This window comes from Sebastes umbrosus, chromosome 9 (genome assembly GCF_015220745.1).
Source record: "Sebastes umbrosus isolate fSebUmb1 chromosome 9, fSebUmb1.pri, whole genome shotgun sequence".
NCBI classification, from domain to species: domain Eukaryota; kingdom Metazoa; phylum Chordata; class Actinopteri; order Perciformes; family Sebastidae; genus Sebastes; species Sebastes umbrosus.
The window spans coordinates 8,348,848-8,370,627 of record NC_051277.1 but is presented as its reverse complement, the minus strand read 5'-3'; the positions used below and the strand labels follow the sequence as shown (position 1 = coordinate 8,370,627).

The 21,780-nt window shown below is 38.6% G+C and overlaps 1 protein-coding gene across 6 annotated transcripts in view; it reads left to right on the top strand.

Annotated features, from left to right (window-relative positions):
• The window catches only part of fam13b (family with sequence similarity 13 member B), an 81,289-nt gene that overhangs the window by 7,254 nt on the left and 52,255 nt on the right, over window positions 1-21,780 (top strand). For 4 of the 6 annotated variants that reach the window (XM_037779949.1, XM_037779950.1, XM_037779951.1 and 1 more), the window contains exons 2-3: window positions 16,336-16,484; window positions 18,814-19,017. In XM_037779949.1, coding sequence (XP_037635877.1) covers window positions 18,852-19,017 — 166 coding nt within the window. In that variant the 5' untranslated portion in view covers window positions 16,336-16,484; window positions 18,814-18,851. Of the gene's footprint in view, window positions 1-16,330; window positions 16,485-18,813; window positions 19,018-21,780 lie in introns of those variants that run through there. The other 2 variants (XM_037779948.1, XM_037779947.1) reach the window with 2 other exon arrangements.

Here is a 21,780-nt window from a genome sequence, read left to right as displayed (position 1 = left end):
CAGGATGACAAACTGCCATAACCTATATCTGTAACCTTTGGTGCCATTTTCCACCCTGGTTGGTGGACTTTTGCGTTAGATTAAACCTGTGATTTTCCGTTTAAAGATATTTTAAAGTGTGATTGGAAATTCCCAAGTACTAAATATATCTTTTTTACATTGGTCTCTATATATTAAATGACAAATGCCCAATCACAAGGTATCAGAGATAAAAGCGACACCTTTAGATTGTTTTTGGCTGACCAACCAATTATTTTCTTTATCAGTTAATGTTCCATATTTTGTTTTTAGTATAATCAATCAACTTTTTAGTGTAAAAATGTCTTTAAATGTTTTTATAAATTGAGCAGTAGAGAAAAAAATCCAAAAATAACCAGTTTACAGTGATGTAAAAGAGAAAGAAAATACCATGTTTGAGAACCTGTAACCATCAAATGTTTTCTGTTTATCGTTAATAAATTGTTTAAAATGATTAATATTGCCAACTAACAACTGCAACTGACGATTATTTTCATTGTCGATATATAATCTGCAGATTATTTTTCGCGATTAATCGATAAATTGTTTGGTCTATAAAATGTCAGAAAATGGTGAAAATATTGATCAGTGTTTCCCAAAGCGCAAAATTATGTCAAATTGTTTTGTCCACAACTCAAAGATTTTCAGTTTACTGGCATAGAGGAGTAAAGAAACCAGAAAATATTCACATTCAAGAAGCTGGAATCTGAGAATGTTGACTTTTTTTCTTTAAAAAAATTACTAATCGATTATGCAAATAGTTGCCGATTAATTTAATAGTTGACAACTAATCCATTAATTTATCAATTTTTGCAGCTCTATACCAAAATGTCATTGAATATCCTGTCCATTTGTTAATGGATTTAGCAATAATCCCAATGAGAGATGGGCCAAAGCTACGTGTAAAGATTTAATTTCCAGTTCAATCAAAAAAACGACAACAACAAAGTCTCTCATTAATTCAGCTCTATCTATTTTATAGATTTTCCAGCGTCCAAAATAAACAGAAGCCAAATTTGGGTCAATCAGTCCAGCCAGCCAGCCAGCCAGCCAGATATCACTATCTGGATGCTGAGTGATCCATGTTCACCTTGTTAAGTAGAGTGATGCTCTTCAAATACATGAGCTAATAGATTAATTCGACCTTGACCTCAGAGTTGAGCTCTCCTGGCTTGGTCTTGGCAGTCCAGTGCTGCTTGGCTTGTGAGTAAAGTAATAAAGTCTGTTTTCTGGCAGCAGACCCAGTGATCAAAACCAGCCAACACGGCTATTGGAGCCTTTTAGTTCATGTTAGATGCAGGGCTGTCCCCCTGAAAGGCGATGATTCGAATCATCACTTGAGAAGACCCCCCGTTGACACGCATTTCGTCGTTCGAATCACTGCGCTTTCTGTTTTTAGCTGCGTCATTGTAAACCGAGCAATACAGGAGCAACAGCACGGCAGGATGTAAACTTTACAAACCAAAATAACCTGTCACCTCCTGTAGACAATCCTTCAGTCAGTCAGTCTGCTTGGTCCCTGTTTACAGGCTCTTCATTCTGCTTCATTTGTCGGCGTACTCTCACAGCTGGTGTTTTGATCTATTGTTTACACACAGGCACAGATGGAAATGACAAGACGAGTACTATCCTGTGTAAGCTATTTGTTCTGTGTTAAGTGACTCTCATTCAATGCCGGTATAATAGAGCAAAGACAGTTTATTCAACGATATTTAACAACAGGCTCGGGATTTCCTCATTGATTCGCTGTAGTCTCACTTCCTCATTGCACCGTCACTTTTTTCACAGAGCTGTCAGGCATGTGCAGAATATAAAGACAATAGATGGAAAGGGATCTCTTTTTTTTGAATGCAGCAAAGGTAGAAGCAAGCTGGCTGGTATTTTAGTGAGCAGTGGTCTGGAAATTTCCATCAGTGTGAGACAGAGCAAGAGAGAGAGGTGCTATAGATCAATACTAAATCAATAAAGCTCAATGTCATTGTCTCAGATGAGGCTGAGCCCAGTGACTCTGCTAAGGCTGGGAATCGTAGTTCTGTGTTGTAAATCACACTGAAACACTTCATGCACGTTTTATGGTGAAGGAGAAATAAAGAAGGATTAACCGTCATAGTCAAACCTAAAAGTATCATGACCCCAGATCCTCCGCTGACTGTAATCTTAAATGTTAAACTATGTGATATGTTACGTGGAGCTGTAACCTGTAAAAACATACAGACAACATACAGATTGACGGTATCCATCAATCAACACTCAGGAACCTTTTTTCCTCTGTCTATCTACAGTACCCATACACTACGTGTATGATAAATGACGTGTATGATAAATGACGTGTATGACACTCCGTTGTCCTTCACAATCCAAATTGAAATTGACCCTGGTCTGACCCACTTCTCGACCTGGGTTGCCAAGCCAAATCAGTTAACGCGTCGGTTTTAAACACACAAGCAACACTGGTTCTACTCTGTTTCAACCCTGGTTGAGTCTTTGGTGCGAAAGGGATACAATTTTGTAGCTGAACTTGACCTCTGGAGGGCCAACAGAAATTATTATACATAAAGAAGTACAGTAAACAAAAATGTCTTAACTTAAAACAGATTCAAGAAGGCTACTCCTCGTAGCAGAGCAGCACTGAATGTATATAATGCTTAAAATCCCTTATATCTTATATGTGTTTTTGTGTCGCATAATCAACATTGCTATTGAAGTCGTATTCACACCAAGGAACGGGTTATAATAGAGCAAATTATGCAAACAGACATTTCATAAGTGGTTTTATATAAGGAGTAGCTGTGATAAAAGTTTGATTGTTTTGTAAGAGTCATTAAGTAGAAAAAAAAGAAGAACCTGTATGACTGTTCACCCAGATGGCAAACAAGGAAACTTCATGCAAATGTCCCGGACAAAAAGCTCCACTCCCACAGTAGCCAGCACAGAGCTGCACTTGTTGCAACTGTAGGCGTTGGAGCTTTTTGCAGTGTCACAGCCCCTCAGGCCAGCAAAGAATGGATCTTATTTTACTGCTTTAGTCCCCTTTGGAGCACTTGTACGGCATGTCAGCCCTTCTTTGAAACGCAGTGGAGAGTGACATAAAACTATGATAGCCGGGAGTCTAGTGTGAAGCAGGCTTGAGACTAGTAGATCACCAGTTCAGAGAAACTCCCTCCTCCTTCAGCAGCTGCTATTAAGCAGGGCACTTAACCCTAGCAGTGGAAGTGCACAGTGGCAATTAACCGCTAGCTGCAGAAGGCTGTGGTGACACTGGGGTGAAACTATGCATAGGAAGTGTGATGTTGCTGATTAGAGCGTAGGCATCTTTTTATAGATGAATACAGTATAGGTTCAAAAATAGAGAGACTCGTATGCAACAAAACCGGGCTGATTATTTTCATTATCAACGAGTCTGACGATTATTTTCTTGATTAATTAGTTCATTGTTTGGTCTATAAGACATCAGAAAACACTTAAAAAATGCCAATTACAGTTTTAAATACAGTAAATTTAAATCTTTATATCGATTTTTTTTCAGACCGCCTGTCCAAAGCCAAACATATTCAATTTACTGTCATAGAGAACAAAGAAAAGCAGTAAATATTCACCTTTGAGAACCAGGAAACAGAGAATGTTTGACATTTTTGCATGAAAAATGCCAGAAATAGTTATTAACTTATAGATACCATTATTAAAATGAATTATTTTTCTGCAAATAGACTAATTTTTTTCAGCTCTACATCAAATATGGTAGACTGGATAGCAGGGCTGCAACTAACGATTATTTCAATTGTTGATTAATCTGTCGATAATTTTCTCGATTAATCAATTAGTTGTTTGGTCTATAAAATGTCCCAAGACAACGTCCTCAAATGTCTTATTTTGTCTACAACTCAAAGATACTCAGTTTACTGTCATAGAGGAGTAGAGAAACCAGAACATATTCACATTTAAGAAGCTGGGATCAGGGAATTCTGACTTTTTTTCTTACAAAACTTACGCAAACCGATTAATCAATTATCAAAATAGTTTACGATTTAATAGTTGACAACTAATCAATCGTTGCAGCTCTACTGGATTGTACACAGAATAAGCTTTAGCTCTGTTGATCCCCTCGGGCAGGCATATTCATCAGATCCTCAGGCTTAAAAAAAAAAAATCCAAATTCAAAGCAGTATATTAGTGCAGTCCATTGACCATTAAACAGTATAATATGATATATAAGTCATAAAAAGGATCATTATTTTTGTTTGACGTTCCTTTCATGTTCAAAATAAATAATGGGCAGATTCTGCTATAGTTTGGTCGGAGTAAGAGATAACAAGGCCTGAAAAAGCCCACGTCCCCTAAAGACATGTGCTTATTAATTTATCACCGACTGGGCTTGCCTGGGAGGAGCAGCTAAACTAGGCTAGGGCAGCGAGCTGCTGCCACTGATTCAAGGGCAAACACTGGCTTTACTGCCTCTATTTTATCTCTCCTCTGCCTCTCTTTACCTCACTTACTCTTTTTTTTCCCCTGTCACTTTCTTTCTCCCCGCTGCTTTCTATCCTCTAATCTTCCTCTGCCATTTCTCTTTCTGATGCTCTTTTATTCTTCGTAACTCTGCCGCTCCTCCTTTTTTATTTTTCCTTTCATCCATCTGCATCCACGCCCCCCAGCCTGACATGACCTGCTGCTATCTGCCTGTAAGACACAGAGCCATGATTTCAAAACTGCAAACAAACACTGACCCACTATATCCTACAAAGCCTGGAGGGGTATCAGAAGTAAAACTTTAATTTGTGCGCTCAAATTAATAATTTATCGAGCACTAATTAGTAGCTTGATTCCTTTTATGAACTCCTGACCTCAAATTACTAAATGGCAGAATTAATTGTGCCTAAATATTACTCAATTATTTCCCTGACAGGATAAAGTAATAAGTAACCCGGTGTGTAACTGTATTTCCTCAAATCACTGCATTTATTCCCTCAATTTGACTTTACGTTATTGCATTAGACGTTATCCTTTTTCATACAGTTTTGTTTCGTGGACTTCAAGTTCAGACTGTTGAGCACAACGTTGTGTTATCTGTGGCAATGACTTGTTCTTTAAATTACTCATAATTCTCCCTTGAATTATTTGTTTCAGGGAAAATAGTTGTTCAAGGTTGCAAATTAATAATTTTACGGATCAAATTACTAATTGATGTGGACAAATTATTCATTTTAGGGTATGTATTATTAAAATTTTTACCCCCGATTCCTGCTAAGCATATTGATATTCCTTTTTGTCAGCTGTTATCATACATGCCGTTTCCCCCAATTAGAGAGTGGGTTTGTTAGATTACAGATAGACAAGCAAATAGACAGATTACATGGAGAGTAAACTGACAGATAGTGTGCTCATGATCCAACCCCGGTTGTGTGCAGGTGCAGGACAAAAAGCAGTGAAAGGTCATTTGTGTTTTACATACTGTATGTAGATGGCTTTTTGCCCACACGGATGTTTGCATGATGAAGAGCTTGTAGGTCAAAACGTTGCATTAGTAAAAACTTCTGGGAGCTTGAAAATTCCTGTGCACAACCTCTACTTTGCCTAAAGCAAAGTTCACTCTACATAACTTTCAAAGTCGTCAGATCACAGTACTCTTCAAACTACACAGCTTGCTGTCTTGTAATCGGGAGTCTTGAAGTCGTTGTGATTTTCACGCTACATGACTGACCGGAGACAGGGGGGTCACTCACTACAAGGTCTTTCACCAGGAGGAAACCCTCGATGAGGTCTACAAACTACGTTTTGTCACGAAAACACACGCGAGAAATATGCAGTAAATGACGTGATACCGTACGCGAAACACATTGCTGATGTTTTTGGTGGATTGTGTTTACAAAATAGCCCGTTTCCACACTCTTTTTTTACTATTCATTCCTCCAGGTGCAACAACAACTTTGCTGTGTTGCATTTGCAAGTTCCTATTGTTATGTTGTGTCTCGCGTCTCTCATCGACTGTAGCTTGTGGCCGGAGTCCCCGACGCGTCCAGATATTTAGCAAGCTAGATATATAGATGTCTGCGAGGCATCGGTGAGCCTCTCCACTCACATCTTTGAGCAGCTCATACATGACGCTCGATGTGCGGGCAGCGAGCCAACGATGATTTTCTTCTGAACTGGGGCTTTTGTAGGGGATTTCCAAACACTGTCGGTAAGCGGAAAATCAGGACTAAAGTTGTGTAGTGTGAACTAGGCATAAGTAAACTGACAAATGCGTGGGTAAATAGGTAGACAAACAGGTAACTTAAACTTACTGTCCTAATTGACTATGCAATGTGTATTTACTGCCACAAGCTAAACGGGCGGACACCGTGGTAATGGCTGACAGCTTAAAATGTGCACAAGCAGGTTTTAGGTCAACATCAGGGCTTGTTAGTGTGTGTATGTGTGTTTCACAATAGGAGTTCAGCTTCCTCTATTTATTTATACGCCTTAAACCACAGTCTTTCTTTTGCAAACGTTTTATTCTTTGAGCCACCCTCTATGGGTGTTTTGTATACCGTCGACTGATACAGCTGCTGTGGACTGTCGGCGCGCTGCTTACAACACTCGAGCCAATCAGATCAACATAAAACACTAGCCTCATATTAAGCAGGTTATTAATAGACTTCCTGTTACTCAGCTACTTGCAGTTAAGCAGTTAAACATCCTGGATCACTCCCATGAGCTGACACATTATGAGTGGTGCGTATGAGTGAAAATGTTTCATATTTTACCATCATCGGCCTGAATATGAGACGACCTTCCTTTTCCAACACTTGCTTTTTGAAAAAAGACTTTTTGAAGACGCAACACGCGAATTCTATTGGAAAAGTTTCCTTGAGATACTATTAATTCAAGGAGAATTCTTATCCCTTGTAGCTTTTTTTTTCCATGTAAAAAAACATGAATTTCTTCCATTCAAGCAGAATGTGAATCTCACATTTGTGTAGCCTGTCTCTCAGTCACATAGTCTCTCCTGTTAAGTCTCTTGGAAACTGTCAAATGTTATTTTCTCCAGCTGTTAGCATCTTTCAGACTGTCTTTTTGAGCTCCTCATCATCTTCGACAGTGGTAATTCTTGGCTGCTCGACAGATGAGAGTATTCAGTCCACCGTTTGTTCTTACAGTCGATATCGGGAGACTCTTAGTCCTTGAATACAATACAGCCCTGTTATTAAGTAGGGCTGTGTATTGGCAAGAATCTGTCGATACGGTACGCATCACGATACTGGGATAACGATTCAGTATATTGCGAAGTATTGCGATATTATAAGCAAGGCGATATATTGCAGATATTGGGAAAACTGCTATAGTAACACACCATATATACACCATTTTAGAATAGGCAAAAATAACACATTTATACTGCATGCAAAAAACTGCATGTGATTATCATAAAGTGGACGTGTCTGTAAAGGGGAGACTTGTGGGTACCCATAGAACCCATTTTCATTCACATATCTTGAAGTCAGAAGTCAAGGGCCCCTTTTGAAAATGGCCATGACAGTTTTTCCTCGCCAAAATTTAGTGTTTAGTGTTTAGTAACTTCACTTGAAACTGTTCATTTTGCACTAAAGTTTTTAATTAAATGAGAAAATACTCTTCGTTTGTCAAGTTTTTAATTCACACAGGAATATACAAAATAGGTTTTTACCTGGTGGTTATTTCATATAAACTATTTATTTATTGAACTTCCAGAAAGCATGCTGTATCTTGATACATATTGTTGTTGAGATAGGAAATGACCTGTAGAAGATGAAGATTTTGCCCATATCGCTCAGCCCTAACCGTTATTTCCAGATGAAAATGTTGTCTTTTATTCGGGTCAGTATGGTGCATATATTTATTAGGTACTTTTAACTTTTGGCATATTTACGACACAGTGTGACTTGTTGTTTTCATTCCACTTGTGACAACGCAGATAATAATCTCAGTCACATGTTTAGTGATTGGTTGAAGAGATTTGTCTCTGTGCTCATGCAGATAAAATCCGCACTGCTGCACTCTGTGTGTTTGTTTTTTAAAAGTGTGCACTTGTTTGGATGTGGCAGGTCAAACCGGAGTACAAGGAAGTTATGTGTTTGTGTGTGTCAGGGTCACGGGATGTATGTGTGTATAATGGACCCAATAACCCAACACAGTAGACAAATACAGAAATACCAGACATTCGTTCTCTTCCTGATTTGTTTTGTGGAGATTCACGGCAGAGAGCAGAGGTCAGTGGGTTCCTCTCTGGTGCTCAGAGGCGTTTTTCTGCTTGTTTTAAGATTAAAGTAAACAGACTCAATGGACTCACTAGTCTACAGATCCATTTGTTTGTGAGCAAAGAATGTTTTCTCTTTCCATTTTGAGTTTGTGCAGCTTATATGCATTTTATAAACTTAGATTTTTTTGTTTTACCTCTGGGGGATTGTAGGCTTTGACGCAGAAAATCTGATCGATCTTAACTTCTGAAGAGGATTCCTGCTGTCCGACCTTTCTCTCTGTCACTTCCCTAATTTTGGTTGACCACCATGACAGTTTGGCCAGAGATGATGATAAACTATGCAGAGTTTAACTGCTTTGATCTCTCTAATTTTTGGGATTTCACAACATGATGCAAGTTAGAGGAAATTTGCTTATTTATTTATAGCCTCTGGTGAATATTTAATCTTCCTTTTCGGTCGTGCACTTTGTTTTGAGGCTATTTGGCAGAACACAGATGAATCATAACAGGGTTTTTGTTCTCATGTGATGCATATAAAGTTGTCTTTATGAAATATGAATGTACTTTTGCATTTGTTGATGCAAAGGGTTTGCTTGCTTCTGCAATGGTTATTTTAATAATTCATATTAAACGTATCAGGAAAGTGATCTTTCAGTTGAAATTATATTATTCAGGAGACCAGGGTGCTTTTTGTTGATATTGTTCTTGCATCACTTTTTATTGAAGAGTCTGGTCATCATGTCTTCACTAAATATATGTTTTTATTTGCTTGTTCTGTTGCTGTGTGTTTAATATTAGATTTATTTAACTCACTCACTCAACGTAACCGATCCAATAGTCAGGTTAAATGTCTCCATAAAGCAAACTTCACAGGGTCAAACAGTATTGCAGGTATTGAACCTGTGACCTTTCTTTTAAAAGGACATTTGCTTTAACTGCTGCCACCCTGCAGAGCGCTTCATCTCTGGATGTGTGCAGGTGCCACTTTTAGAAAGAAACAGAAATCAGATATACGCTAGGCTTATTTAAATTTACTGCTGCCACCACAGTCTGTAGTAGAGCCGTTATTGAAAACTCGAACTGTGAATCAAGAATCAAGGTATATATGATACCTCCTCATTTTACTACAAAACTTAAATGAGGTGACAGCTGGCTGGAGGGAGATCGCCTGAAAGTTTCCCACTAGCTGTTGGCTATATTGTAAGTAATTTTCAGTAAATATCACAATATAAAACGTGCGGTTTCTGTTTTAAAAAGTACAAATGTCGGATGATGGCAAGCACTACTCACCCGTCTTTGGCGCAATGTAATGGTTGCTGTTAGGACACGGTGTCACTCTCTCTGTTGCCGAGTTCTCTTCATTATTACGGTTCTTGTTGACTTCTTTGTTCAGCTTGACCTAACGTTACATTTCATTAATGAAAGTGACATTGTGTGACTCCCGTCATGTGGTGCACAGTGCACGTGAGGTAGTGCTGCTTTTTTTCCCACAATCTAATATTCATTTTCATATTCAAATATTTTTTTATTCGATTATATAATAACATTTAGAATATTTGTTGACAGCCCTAATAGATGGATAGATGTACTTATTGATCCCAAATTGGGAAATTGTTGTGTTACAGCAGCAGGTTATCCAGGCAATGCACAGGGAAAGTAAATACACAGTAAATATACATATCAACAGTAGACAGGTGTAGAAAATCAGAAGTTTGACACTTAAAGCATCAGGAATGAAGTCTTGCTGAGTGTTTCAGACCGAAAACAGCACTGCGTTAAGAAAAAATAAGTGTGGGCGTATTGCTTTAGTGAAACAAAAAACCTTTGAGTAGTAGATCCATGACTCTGAAGGGTTATCAGATGCCAAAATACTGAGGAAGGATTTTACAACTCTGGAAAGTTATCATGCGACTGTTCATTTAGTTTCCACGATTGCCACAGTAGAATCACCAGTTTCACGTTACAAAGTAATCTACCAGAAGTTTGCTGAACTTGTTTCTCACAGTGCTGATATCTGTCTTAACATGGCTTGTCTTGTTCTTTAGTTGTGTCTCCCTTTATGTAGATTTGTTCTCATATTATCCGTTGGCCTTTTTCCCTTCTGGTCCTTTAGTTTTCTATTTCTCACTTACTTTTTCTTTCCCTCTCTTAGTGCGCCGCCTTAACTTTCTCTGTTTCCCTTCTAACAATGTGCCTCATTGTTGAGCAGGAGGTTGTCAAGCATGATATCTGGGATTAAGACACACAGACAGACAGAAAGAAACACAGACAGAGCCATTCTAGACCGTTCCATTACTGACCAAATCCTCACTACAGAGGCCTTTTTAGGGTCAGTTTTCATGGCCGACAAGGCGCTGGTTCGGGAACATTGAGTTCCCTAATCTCCGAGTGTCATTGTCCTCATCTCTCTGAGCCTGGCAGTAACAGGACCACCCTCGCTTAAAAGATGTATGCACTATGATAGCGTGCTATTTAGGCCCTCAAAGTGTTGGCCGTAATAATCATTGTACAATATTCAACAGTTTGCAGTAGTTACGGTTTTCATATCCAGGATTCAGCTAGCTGAGAACAACTCTATCTGGTTTTCCGTGCCTTTCTTGGTTTCAACAGTAAGGGCCCTGACACAATACAAGCATTTCAGCTCCAACAGTGAGATTTTCTTTAGCTTTTAAAGAGGCTTAGGATCTAGCAGTGCCAGTGTAGTTGATTTTGGCAAGAATAGTGGCTGAATAATGCCTTTAGAGGACTCAGCAATCGTTATGAGCAAACACAAGACTCCTGAAACCCCCATTTAATAAGCCTAAGTAATAAGAAAACCTGAAAATGAAGCTCAGCTCTACAGCCAGCAATAAATAAAACGTGTTGAGGTTGAATACCCTTTCTTCATTTTTCAGAGTTCAGTAATGCTTTCGCAAGTCCGAATCAGAGTGGAATTGATGCTTTTGGTTCGTTTTCTATTTAGTGCACAAATTAAAGCAGACCAAATGAAAAAAAATAATTTGCTGAGGAGCATGTAGGCTACGAAGGAGCGAATTTATCTTTTTCATCTTGAGAGCTGCCACGTCTATGCAGGGAATCGTAGACTTTGATATATTGCTGTCGAAGTGTTTTCATTCTGATTCGGCACTTATTGACTGTGCGCACAAATCCCTTCTCCCCCAGTTTATCTCGAATGACTTCATAACACTATTTTTGTGGAGTTTATTTAGCGTATTCTGTATGCTCTCTTCGGCCCAGACGTCAAGCAAACATCGGACTTCTGCAGAAGTCCAGGTCCGTCCTCTCACACTCATGTTAATCTGTCGTCTCAACAAATGCCCGCACAGACAGCCTGCGTTCTCTCAGGCAGTCTCGGACCGGTTTGTTTTGGTCCGCACCAGAATACGATTACTGAGTTCACAACTGCCCAAACGAACCACACCACAGTTCGACTTAAATAAAGGACTAAATGTTGGCTTGTAAAAGCGCCCTAAGAGGCCACTCCTCAGATGTTCACTGAAAAGATAACCAGGCAGGCAGTCCAGGCACTCCAAAGTCTTAGAACAAGTGACAACGAGGAATGACGCCAAACATGTTTTGTATGTTTGTTAAATGCCCTGATGAACACCTACAGTGGTCAAAACATGTTGGCTTTTTTAATGATTTAGCCTTTATAAAAATGATTTTGGAGGTTGAAAAAGTAAAACAAAATCGCCTGTATCTGCTCAGGTTTAGTTGAGTTCATACATGACGCACCAGGACAAGCAATATCTGTTTGCAATACGATGAATTTGGGGAACTATGTTGTATGCAGCCAGGTAGTGCTAGTGAACAGACTAATGGAGGTAGAAGTGAGTTTCATACATTGTTTTCTGGCACTGATGAATGTGAATCACACCACACAAAAGAAGCTCTGTTAACTATGTATGCTATGACTCCCCGTAAGTGAAAGCTTCCTCCATGTTAACAGACCTGTCTATCCTGCCTACTCCTGTTCATATTGTTGGTGTCCCACCAGTGAGTCATACAATAGTAGGTCAAGTAGCTTGTAGCTTGCAGGTGTAAGCAAAGTGAAGTTTGCTCTAATCGTTTGGGTTTTAATGAGAAGTAGGGAAGACCAGGACCATTTAAAACTGATTGGTCAGTCACCTCAGTGCTGTTGGGTTAAGGTTTAGAGACCTATATATATATATATTTTTGTTCATTTTTATTATTTTGTTCTTAGCCTCTGCATGGCACCAACACTGCTGAGGTTTCAGTCCTATATAGAGCTATCCATTATAGAAATGTATGGATTTACAAGCAACCTTGTACAGCCACTTGGAATTATATGTTACATAAAGAGAGCTTCAAATAAACAGCCCCATATAAGATCTTCATAAAAAAATAACTAGTTTTTAAAGAGCACTTGGCACAGAGTCACATCTGCCGCTGAGCTGAATACCAAAGAAACATAGCGTCCGCTAAAAGCTGCAACACAGTAAAAGTGTAGTGTACTTAAAAGGTCATGACAAGGATTTAGGTTTTATAATAACCAAAAATGTTAAAAGCCAAAGTTCATTTTAGTAGTCATGTCTGACTGTGGATTTTATTTTCTGTCATTTTTCATACTAAATAAAATTTTTAAAATGAATGAAGGTAAATGATTAATTATTTTCCTTGTTTTTTCCCCCTTGTACCTAAAATAGTTAAAATAGCTTTTTCCTTATATCTGAAATGTTTGAAGCATTGCACAAACTGCAGTTTACATCATTCATACCATGGCACAGGATTTTATTTCCATGTGGTAGGTAGTTGCCAAAACTCCTAAAAATGCTTGTTGTTGGCTAGAATTGTTACTTGATTATATAAGCTTATTGAACATGTTTTGCAGAGCTTTTGGGCACCGTTATCCGTTATGATGTAGTGATCTAACTCTTTCTGCAAAGATAGCTGCTTCTAACAGGTTAGAGCAAATCCTTTATCCTTTGAAAGTAAGAGAGAAGAGGAGAAAGAAAGAAGGAAGAAGACATGCAGGGGAAGTTAAGGAGTGTCTCATAACTCATTATTTTCCCCTCAATGACAATCCTTATTCTTGCTCATCTATTCTTCTCTGCTCCTCTTGACGTAGAGGTGATGCTGACTGCCTAAGTAGGCTGGATGGCTTGTGCAACGTGCAGCATCGGGATGAATGAAAGGAAATAAAAAAAAGGGATTAGTAACAGAACAGAGTGTATTCTAACAGAAAGAGCAAGAGTAAAAGAGTTGTTCCAGAAGGGAACTGGGCACAAAACCGAGGCTCAACCCGCTGCATGTGTGCATAGTAAAGACCTTGGTTCATTTTCAGCTCGGTACTGCAGAGATTGTGTGGCAGAGATGAGCATCATGACAAAAAAAAAAGTGATATTCAAAAGAATTATTCTAATCAAAACAATCATTTCGACAAAAAAGCTTAAATCAATGTGAACTTTATTGAGCACTTCTGCAGTGTTTTGGACAAATTAAGGTAAACCTTTTAAAGTCAAACTACTGTAAGCAGGGTTGGGGTTGGATAACATTTTATGGAATTGGTTTGAACATCAAAAATCTCAAACCTCTCCATTTTAAGTTTAAAAAAACAAATGATGATTGGATCTGACAGCGATGTAAAATAAAACAGGTGCTCTTGATGCACAGATAGTCAATCAACGTCCCCAAAAAGGGGAATAAACACACTGCTTCATCGAGGTACAACACTCCGACAGAGTGTGATTGTTTTTTCATTTTTTGGACTCTATTATCTAAGTTATAAATTACTTAATATTTAAGAACTAAACCAAAATTATTTTATATCTCCAGCAAATGTATTTTCCTTCTTCCTCACTCCCTCTCATTTTCTCTTGCCTTCTCCATCTCTTCTATTTTTTAGTGTCTTTCTGACTTTATAACACTCTCAAAAGTAGAACTGTGTTTTTAATATTTTACCACACGGCCGTACTCCCATATAGACCAGCTAAGACGACAGGGAGAGTTTCTCTCTTCATGAACATTTGGACACACCACACATTCTTTCTTTCACAACACAACCCTTTCTAACACACACACACACACACACTCTTGACGGCCTCATCAAGTACATACTGTACATACACATGTAGAGCAACCATAAGACATACATGCATACACACTCGCATGCTTAAGTGGCAGCAATTAACAGGTACACACCTAACACACACAGATTCAAAGTGACAGTTTGCCCACATTCACATGGGCATGCACGGACATGTAGGACACACAAACACACACACACACACTCTGGCACAGCTTTCTAGCCTAACCAGTGTCAGTTTAATTATTGTGTTCGGTCCTTGCCTCCAGCCGGCTCTTGGACAACACGACATGTTGAGCCTCGAAGTAGAAAGATGAGATTAGAGAGGAAGAAGGGAAATAAAAAGGGGAAAGAAGAAGGAAAGGAAGGGAAAAGGGGCATAGAGAACGCAGTGAAAGACAGGAGGGGTAGTGCAACATAACAAAAAACAGGAGAAATTTACACTTAATCACCAAAACACCTTATGAAAATAAAAGAGGATTTCTGTTTTCTGAATGAAACTGGCTTTCGCATTCCTTCACATTTATTGGTTTTCAATTGGTTTGATTGTGATACAATTTTTTGTGTGAAGCTGGCATGAATTTGTGTATGTGTCCCGGTCAGGTTATGTGTGTTTTGTTTTGTTTTTCAATTTAAAGCCGTAACACAACGACATGACGTTAGAATAAAAAGGCTGAGAAAAATTATTCAGTGATGCGATGTGACGAAGTGTTATTCTCTTTCCCTCATTTTATGTCTCGTTGGTCATCTGCACTCAATTTGGGAAGAAGTATTTGCATGTGGTTTAGTAAGCATTTGCTTGGTTTATTGCATTAATTCCTTGTGTTGTTGGTTCTAATTAATTGCACTGAATCTGGAATCGCCAAAACGTTTTTCTTTTGTAAAGAGTTTGTAGCCAATAGCCATTATGGAAAGAGGCAAAAGTGGTCATTTTGTATTGACATCTTAACACATTAATTCTATTAGATTAGTATGAATCACAGCAACATGTGTAACTGTCTTTTTTAATTATGTTTCTGGTATTAATTACTATTAAGCAGTCACTGCTGTGATATGTTCAATTCCCAGAAATCTGATGGTATTCACGCAGCATGGCCTGTAAAGTAACAGCGTCTTTTCTGGATTTTCTGTTGAGGTTTGATTTTCTGTCGGAAGAACTCTTCCTTTGGCTGTTTTGCAGTCTGAGATGGAGGAAAGTTTGTGTTACTGCTGCACAGAAGAAGTGCTGGTATGCCCATATGGCATGGAAGTAATTAACTGTGGTACACACGCATTATGTTGCAGTGAGTGTCTGTGTTGGCAGGGCCCATTTTATACATCTTATATTGATTAATGTGCATTGCAAGACACCCCTCTTTTGTGTTGTTCACGACCTCGCAAGTGGAAAGTTTCTGAAAGCTCAGAGTTCACGAGTTGTGACGTGTTTGTTGACGTTGTCAGAAATGGCGGAGGCCATGGAAGTTCATTTTTCGATACAAAATAAGTTAATATATTGTAATTTTAGTCGTATATTGTTTTTCTAATTTCATAATATGTCAGGAAAATGTTGATATTCCCAACTGACTGCTTTGTTTCCTCTGTCATTATGCCTTTGCATTTCCTGCATTATGTTACCCCTTTGCTAGCTTGCTAAATTGTTAGACTCTGTGGCTTCTAGACGCCGACAGTAACGTTAATATCTTCTCACGACTTAACCACTTAAACACCAAGCATATCGTGTACACGACTTCCCATGTTGTAAACACGAGCTCACGAGTTTCATTTGAAGGCACCATATGTGCTGTTGTAACGTATTATGCATCTCTACTTGACAGCAGGTGTTGAGAAACTCAAATGTAAAATCTGTAGATATGTTGCAGCGTGAAACAGTTTCATTATATTACAATAGAAACTAGCTAACCAGATGTTTGTAAACATACCAGGGATTGTTACTTAATAGATTCCATCTTTTCTCTCTCTCTCTCCACCTCTGTCTCCACCCTTTCTTTTCTGCCATTATCTCCTTTTTTTTTGTTTGTTCCTCCTCTTCATTTTCTCTCTCCGTCTCTCCTCAGTGTAGATAGAAAAGGAATCCTGCAAGAGGGATTAGCGGTCCGTCAATGAGGAACTACCGGCTCATCTTCTGCCACAACCTGAAGCAGCCATAGATGGTTCGGTGGTTCACTGGCTAGGGGAGGAGAGGTTTGGACACACTTTCACTGCTACACGGTGAGTACACACACACACATACACACACACACACCTGCAGGCATTCCTCCAATGCTTGAGGAAGTAATGGACCACTTCACTTCCAAACAATGAATAGATAAGACACACATATGCACATTTTTAATATTATAGTTCTCACTTTTTAAGACTTGTTATGAGCGCGACACTTTAGGCACTTGAGCTAACTTTAGCTTCACAGACAGAAATGACTGTAACTCTATCCACCGCTTCCAACTGTAGCTTCAACAACAACAACCCGACAGAACTTACTGTCACTTTAGAATAAGTTTTACTTCAGTTATTAAACATTTGTTATGTAGTCTGTACAAAAGGCTTTAAGCAAACATACTGTATATATGAATGTACATAGCTATTTTGTAGCCTGGAATCCTGGAGGTCGAGATTCAGAGCATTTCCTTCTCGGGAATATTTACCAGCTTCAATTTACCAGCTCATTTACCTTCGACAACTACCTCATAAGCTGCTCACTACCTGTTTGAAAGTGACAAAATGCAATCAGCTTGGTTGTTTTCTCAGAAAAGGATTCACCACTCTGTTGGTCCTCTAAACAGCAAAAAAAATCACACTCAGTCCACTCTATTTTCTAATTTCAAAACAATACAGAGTGGTGGTTCTTTCTTGAAGAATGTCAGTAGGACAAGCAGGGTTCAACCATTATTTCAACTCTGCATGTTTCCTTCATCTCTGATGACATATCATGGTCATTTTATGATTCATTACAGTAAATGTATTGCGTATTGGTCCTTTAATTGTCATGTTTAATCTACATTTAAGTAAATTAATCTAGAGCTTCGCCCACATCCTCTAAAGCCAACCAACTAAACTCCTGTTTCCAGGATAACTGAAATGCTGTGTTCAGTTGCTACAGCTGATAAAAATCTGCCAGGGAATGTTGTTATTTCCTGTGTACAATTTTCACCTTTCAAAACATATAAATATGTTGTTGTTATTGATGTAGGCTATAAGTAACATTTACAACTCTTGCAGTTTGAAAATTGTACTCATTCAAATTGTGATTTTGATATAAAAAGTATAAATCTCTGCATCAGATATATCCGAGGCCTATCAGCTAAACTTGGCCATAAAAATACCAACTGATTCAGCACATTGGTTCTTGCAAATATTACAAAATCACTCAAAACATTTTGTTATAATGCACCGAGTTTAACAACTGAATGTCATGTACGAATAAAACATAACCTGCACACTGACTTTATTACTACATTATCTACTGTAAGCTTAATTGGAACAAAACCAGCTTCCATTTTCTGCTAAACATTTGGTAATGTTCCTCCTCCCCCGATGAGTAGACTGAACTCCATCTGCCACTGTTTGCATTCAGATTACTCACCAACCGACCGTCGTCAGAGTCAAACTTTGAACAGAAATTATTGCTGCACATTTTTGCTTGCTTTGCATTGATTTCCATCCCATTGTCTGACTCACAGCATCACAGCTTTGCAAGGGAACTAAGGATTCTGCCATCATGATAAATACTGTAGGGATGGCAATTTAATTCAAGTAATGACCTTTAAATGATGATTATATAACAAAGTGTAAAAACAACTGACTTTCACCCACACTGAATCGTGTTTATGTAATTTAAAACGTCCTCTCTTAGAGCAAATAGTTGTAAATGAAGTTGATACAATACTACTTTGTACAGGGGGAAATCTTGGTGTGCTACTTTAGCCACCCATTCATTTAGCATAGACAGGACACCTGCTTCATAATCCCTGCCTGACTTTACCGAAACCTTAAATCTGTCTCCTTCTCTTCCTGCTATGGCTCCCCAAATGCAGGGGTACATGGAACCTAAATTTTGTAAATATTTATCTTGTCCACCCACACGCTGGTCCTTTGAATACAAACATGTAATTAGGGCGCGTTATAAAAAGTAATTTGACCCACTTTTGGTCTAAATTCAGTGTTTTAGAAACACTGGTTATATATGTATGCAATGGCAAGGTCCAAAATTAACACCCGCCAACCACCAGATGCGGGTAGATTTTCTGTTCTGTTTTCTTTTCAAATCACAAATCTGCCTCAGAGGGCGTAACAATCTGTACAGGATACAACACCCTCTGTTCTTTATAGTACAACTCTCGCATTGGATGAGGAGGACCTTAACCCCATAAAAAAACACTTTTAACAGGGCAAAAATGTTAGAAACCTTGGGAAGAGCAACAGAGGAGTGATCCCTCTTCCAGGATGGACAGTAGATGTTGTTTGCACAGAGTAACAACATAAGGAAATTATTAATTTGTCTAATGTTCCGCCTTCTGCTTTTCTTATTTTTTACCTAAAGACGTGAGGTCTTGGCGGGGTTGTGGTGAGGAGGCGGCCATGAGGAAGAGCGTGTCTCCGTTGCCTGGCAACGAGGGCGGGAGCTCGGCCAGCACCACGCGTGTTTTTGGCGTTCCTTTGGAGGAGGTGACGCGCACTCACACAATCAGTGGCCACGAGGTTCCTGCACTGGTGAAACACATCGTCGACTACATCGAGGAGCATGGTGAGTGATGGGCACACGCACTCACACACACACACACACACACACACACACACACATACACATACACATATACACACACACACACACACACACACACACACACATAGACGCAGTGATGCTTGAACCTCAAAATCAAGCCATGGCATTCATTAAAATTCATGTAGAAGTAATAGATTTTTTTTAACTGTTGGGCTAAAGATCTTTGTTTCACACCATTTCATATTCATTATATGATTCATGAGGGACTCGTTTCCATCAAATTAATATTCAAAAACCGTAAATATCAACCGATGCTGAGGACGCCAATGCAACAATTTCAGTTAATTTAAGTGCCCGACAAACCAATAAAATCGGTGATACAATATATTCGCTTGACTCATACACACCCACGTTTGTGGTGATGCATTTGTTTGCAGAAATTTGAGTAAAAGTTTGAGTCAATTGAGTGTCATAATCTTCTTCCTCTTTGTTACTTCTTAAATATAACCGAAGAATCAAAAGTAAAGGACTTTTTAACTGCAAAATGAAAGCAAAAAGCATCAAACATATAAACAGTAATTTAACAAATACTGAATGAAATACCATTTTCATTTGACTTATATTCATATTTATGCGTTCACTACGCTTCTTTTATTAAAATGCTTCTTCCCCATGAAAACGATCAAAGTGGCTACACTCTGAATAAAATAACTCATACTTTTAGATTATAAAATAGAAGCAGAAAGTTTCTACAAAAAAAGTCCAGAAACTCCAAATCTTTTGTCAAAGTGTTATACGTTGCCTCAGGCCAGCATAACTCTCTCTTTATGTGACTAAAGCAAGTCTTTAACATTTAAGTGGTCTTGTACTGCACTGACTTAGCATGCACTTACATCCCCCTCCAGGTGTTAAGAGCTTACAGTGTCTTCTAATTGCTCTCTGTTTAACTTATTGTATTGTAGTAACACTGGATTATGTTTCATTCATCTCAGTATTTGTATAAAGCTAACATGTAACTTTTAAATGAAAAAATATGAAAAAAAATTATCATTCAAACAAAACAAAAACACCTTTTTAATCCGTAGAGCAACACAGGGCTTTGCACTTTCATGGAATTGTACATATTTGACTGAAAATGCAGAACCAGAGGTGGAAGAAGTACTCAGATGTTTTACTTCAGTAAAAGTAGAATTAATATAATGTAGAAACACTGTGTTACAAGTAAAACTTCCCCATTCAAAATGTTACTTCACCAAAAGTACAAAAATATTAGCATCAAAATCTACTTAAAGTACCAAAAATACTCATTATGCAGAATGGCTCCTTTCACAGCGTTGTATTATAGTAGAATATTATGTTACTATATCTTTATCACTAATGAATGCATTTTAATGTTGTAGTTCTTCAATGTGGAGCCACTTTTGGATACTTTGTGTACTTTGTGTAATCTAAGTAGATTAGTAGTACTAGTCCTTTTATGTAACTAATAAAATCTAGATCTGAAAAGTAAACTAACTCCAGCTGTCAGATAGATGTAGCGGAGTAAAAAGTACAATATTTACCTCTGAGATGTAGTGGAGTAGAAGTATAAAGTAACAGAAAATGGAAATACTCAAGTAAAATACAAGTACCTCAAAGTTGCACTTAAGTACAGTCCTTGAGTAAACTGTCACTGTTGTGAAATAAACCCTTTCAGGGCGATGCAAGACCCCACTTCACGTCGGGGTTCGCTTCGTGTCGGGGTGCCGCCTTGCCCTGTCGGGGTTTATATTACAACAATGACTGGCTCGCTGTACATTATCCCTTACTTAAGATTGAAATGGGAACGCAGGAATAACACTATAAATATGAGTTTCAGCCCACTTGAATTCCACTATTTGAGTCCCACATCTCACTAATATACAAACTTCTGAGTTCTCAGTTACATCTCCTTCGGTAATATTTCAGCATCCCGATCCTGCCCTGCCGCTGTCGACTGCTCTTGCATCACGATAAACTAAAATATGTCGTTAGTGGAGATCCAGTTTATGTGATAAGATGAACTCTGAATGCACCGGCAGACACATCCACGGTCTGCTTCCTACTGCATTACATAACCGTCCTGTCAAACTGCAGCTCCACTTGTGAAAACAGCAGAGCTTAACAGGGAAGAGAGGAACCTACCAAAGTCCTGGCCCTGGGCCGTTCCCACATCCCCCCCTGGAACATTTCTCTTCAAGCCTCGCAGAGCAGGAACTTCAGTCTTATGTCACTGTCTTTATAAATAAGAGCAGGTTGGCAGTTGGGACGTCCTGCTCCAAAGGATGAGAGAGCGATAAAAAGTGGTGACTTTTGGAGCCAAAGTGTTTAAACTAACCAGTCACAGGAAGGATTTATCAGCTGGTAATGCTCAAAAGTAGTATTTTGTCACTTAACAAGATATTCAAACAAGTCACTGAAATGTTACTTGTTAGGTGATTGTGTCTTATATTAAGTGTTATTAGATATTTTGACTAGTAATTAGTCAAATATACTCGGTAAGATTTTGCATTTTTGCTGTGTGGGGGTTGTGAAACCTCATCAGCACATCAAGACAGGATGTCCAACATAAATCTGCAGTGACAAGATAAACAATAGAAAAATCTTCCTTTTCTGATTTCCTTTCTTCTATTGTGGAGCAAGCACCGTCAGTCACCGAAGACATTTTCTTGTAAAAACCAGTCAAGTCAGTGGATATTTTTTGTTTTAACCGTTGTAATGAAGCTTCACCTCAATTCCCCTCGAGTGTCCAGTGAAGCAGGTTGG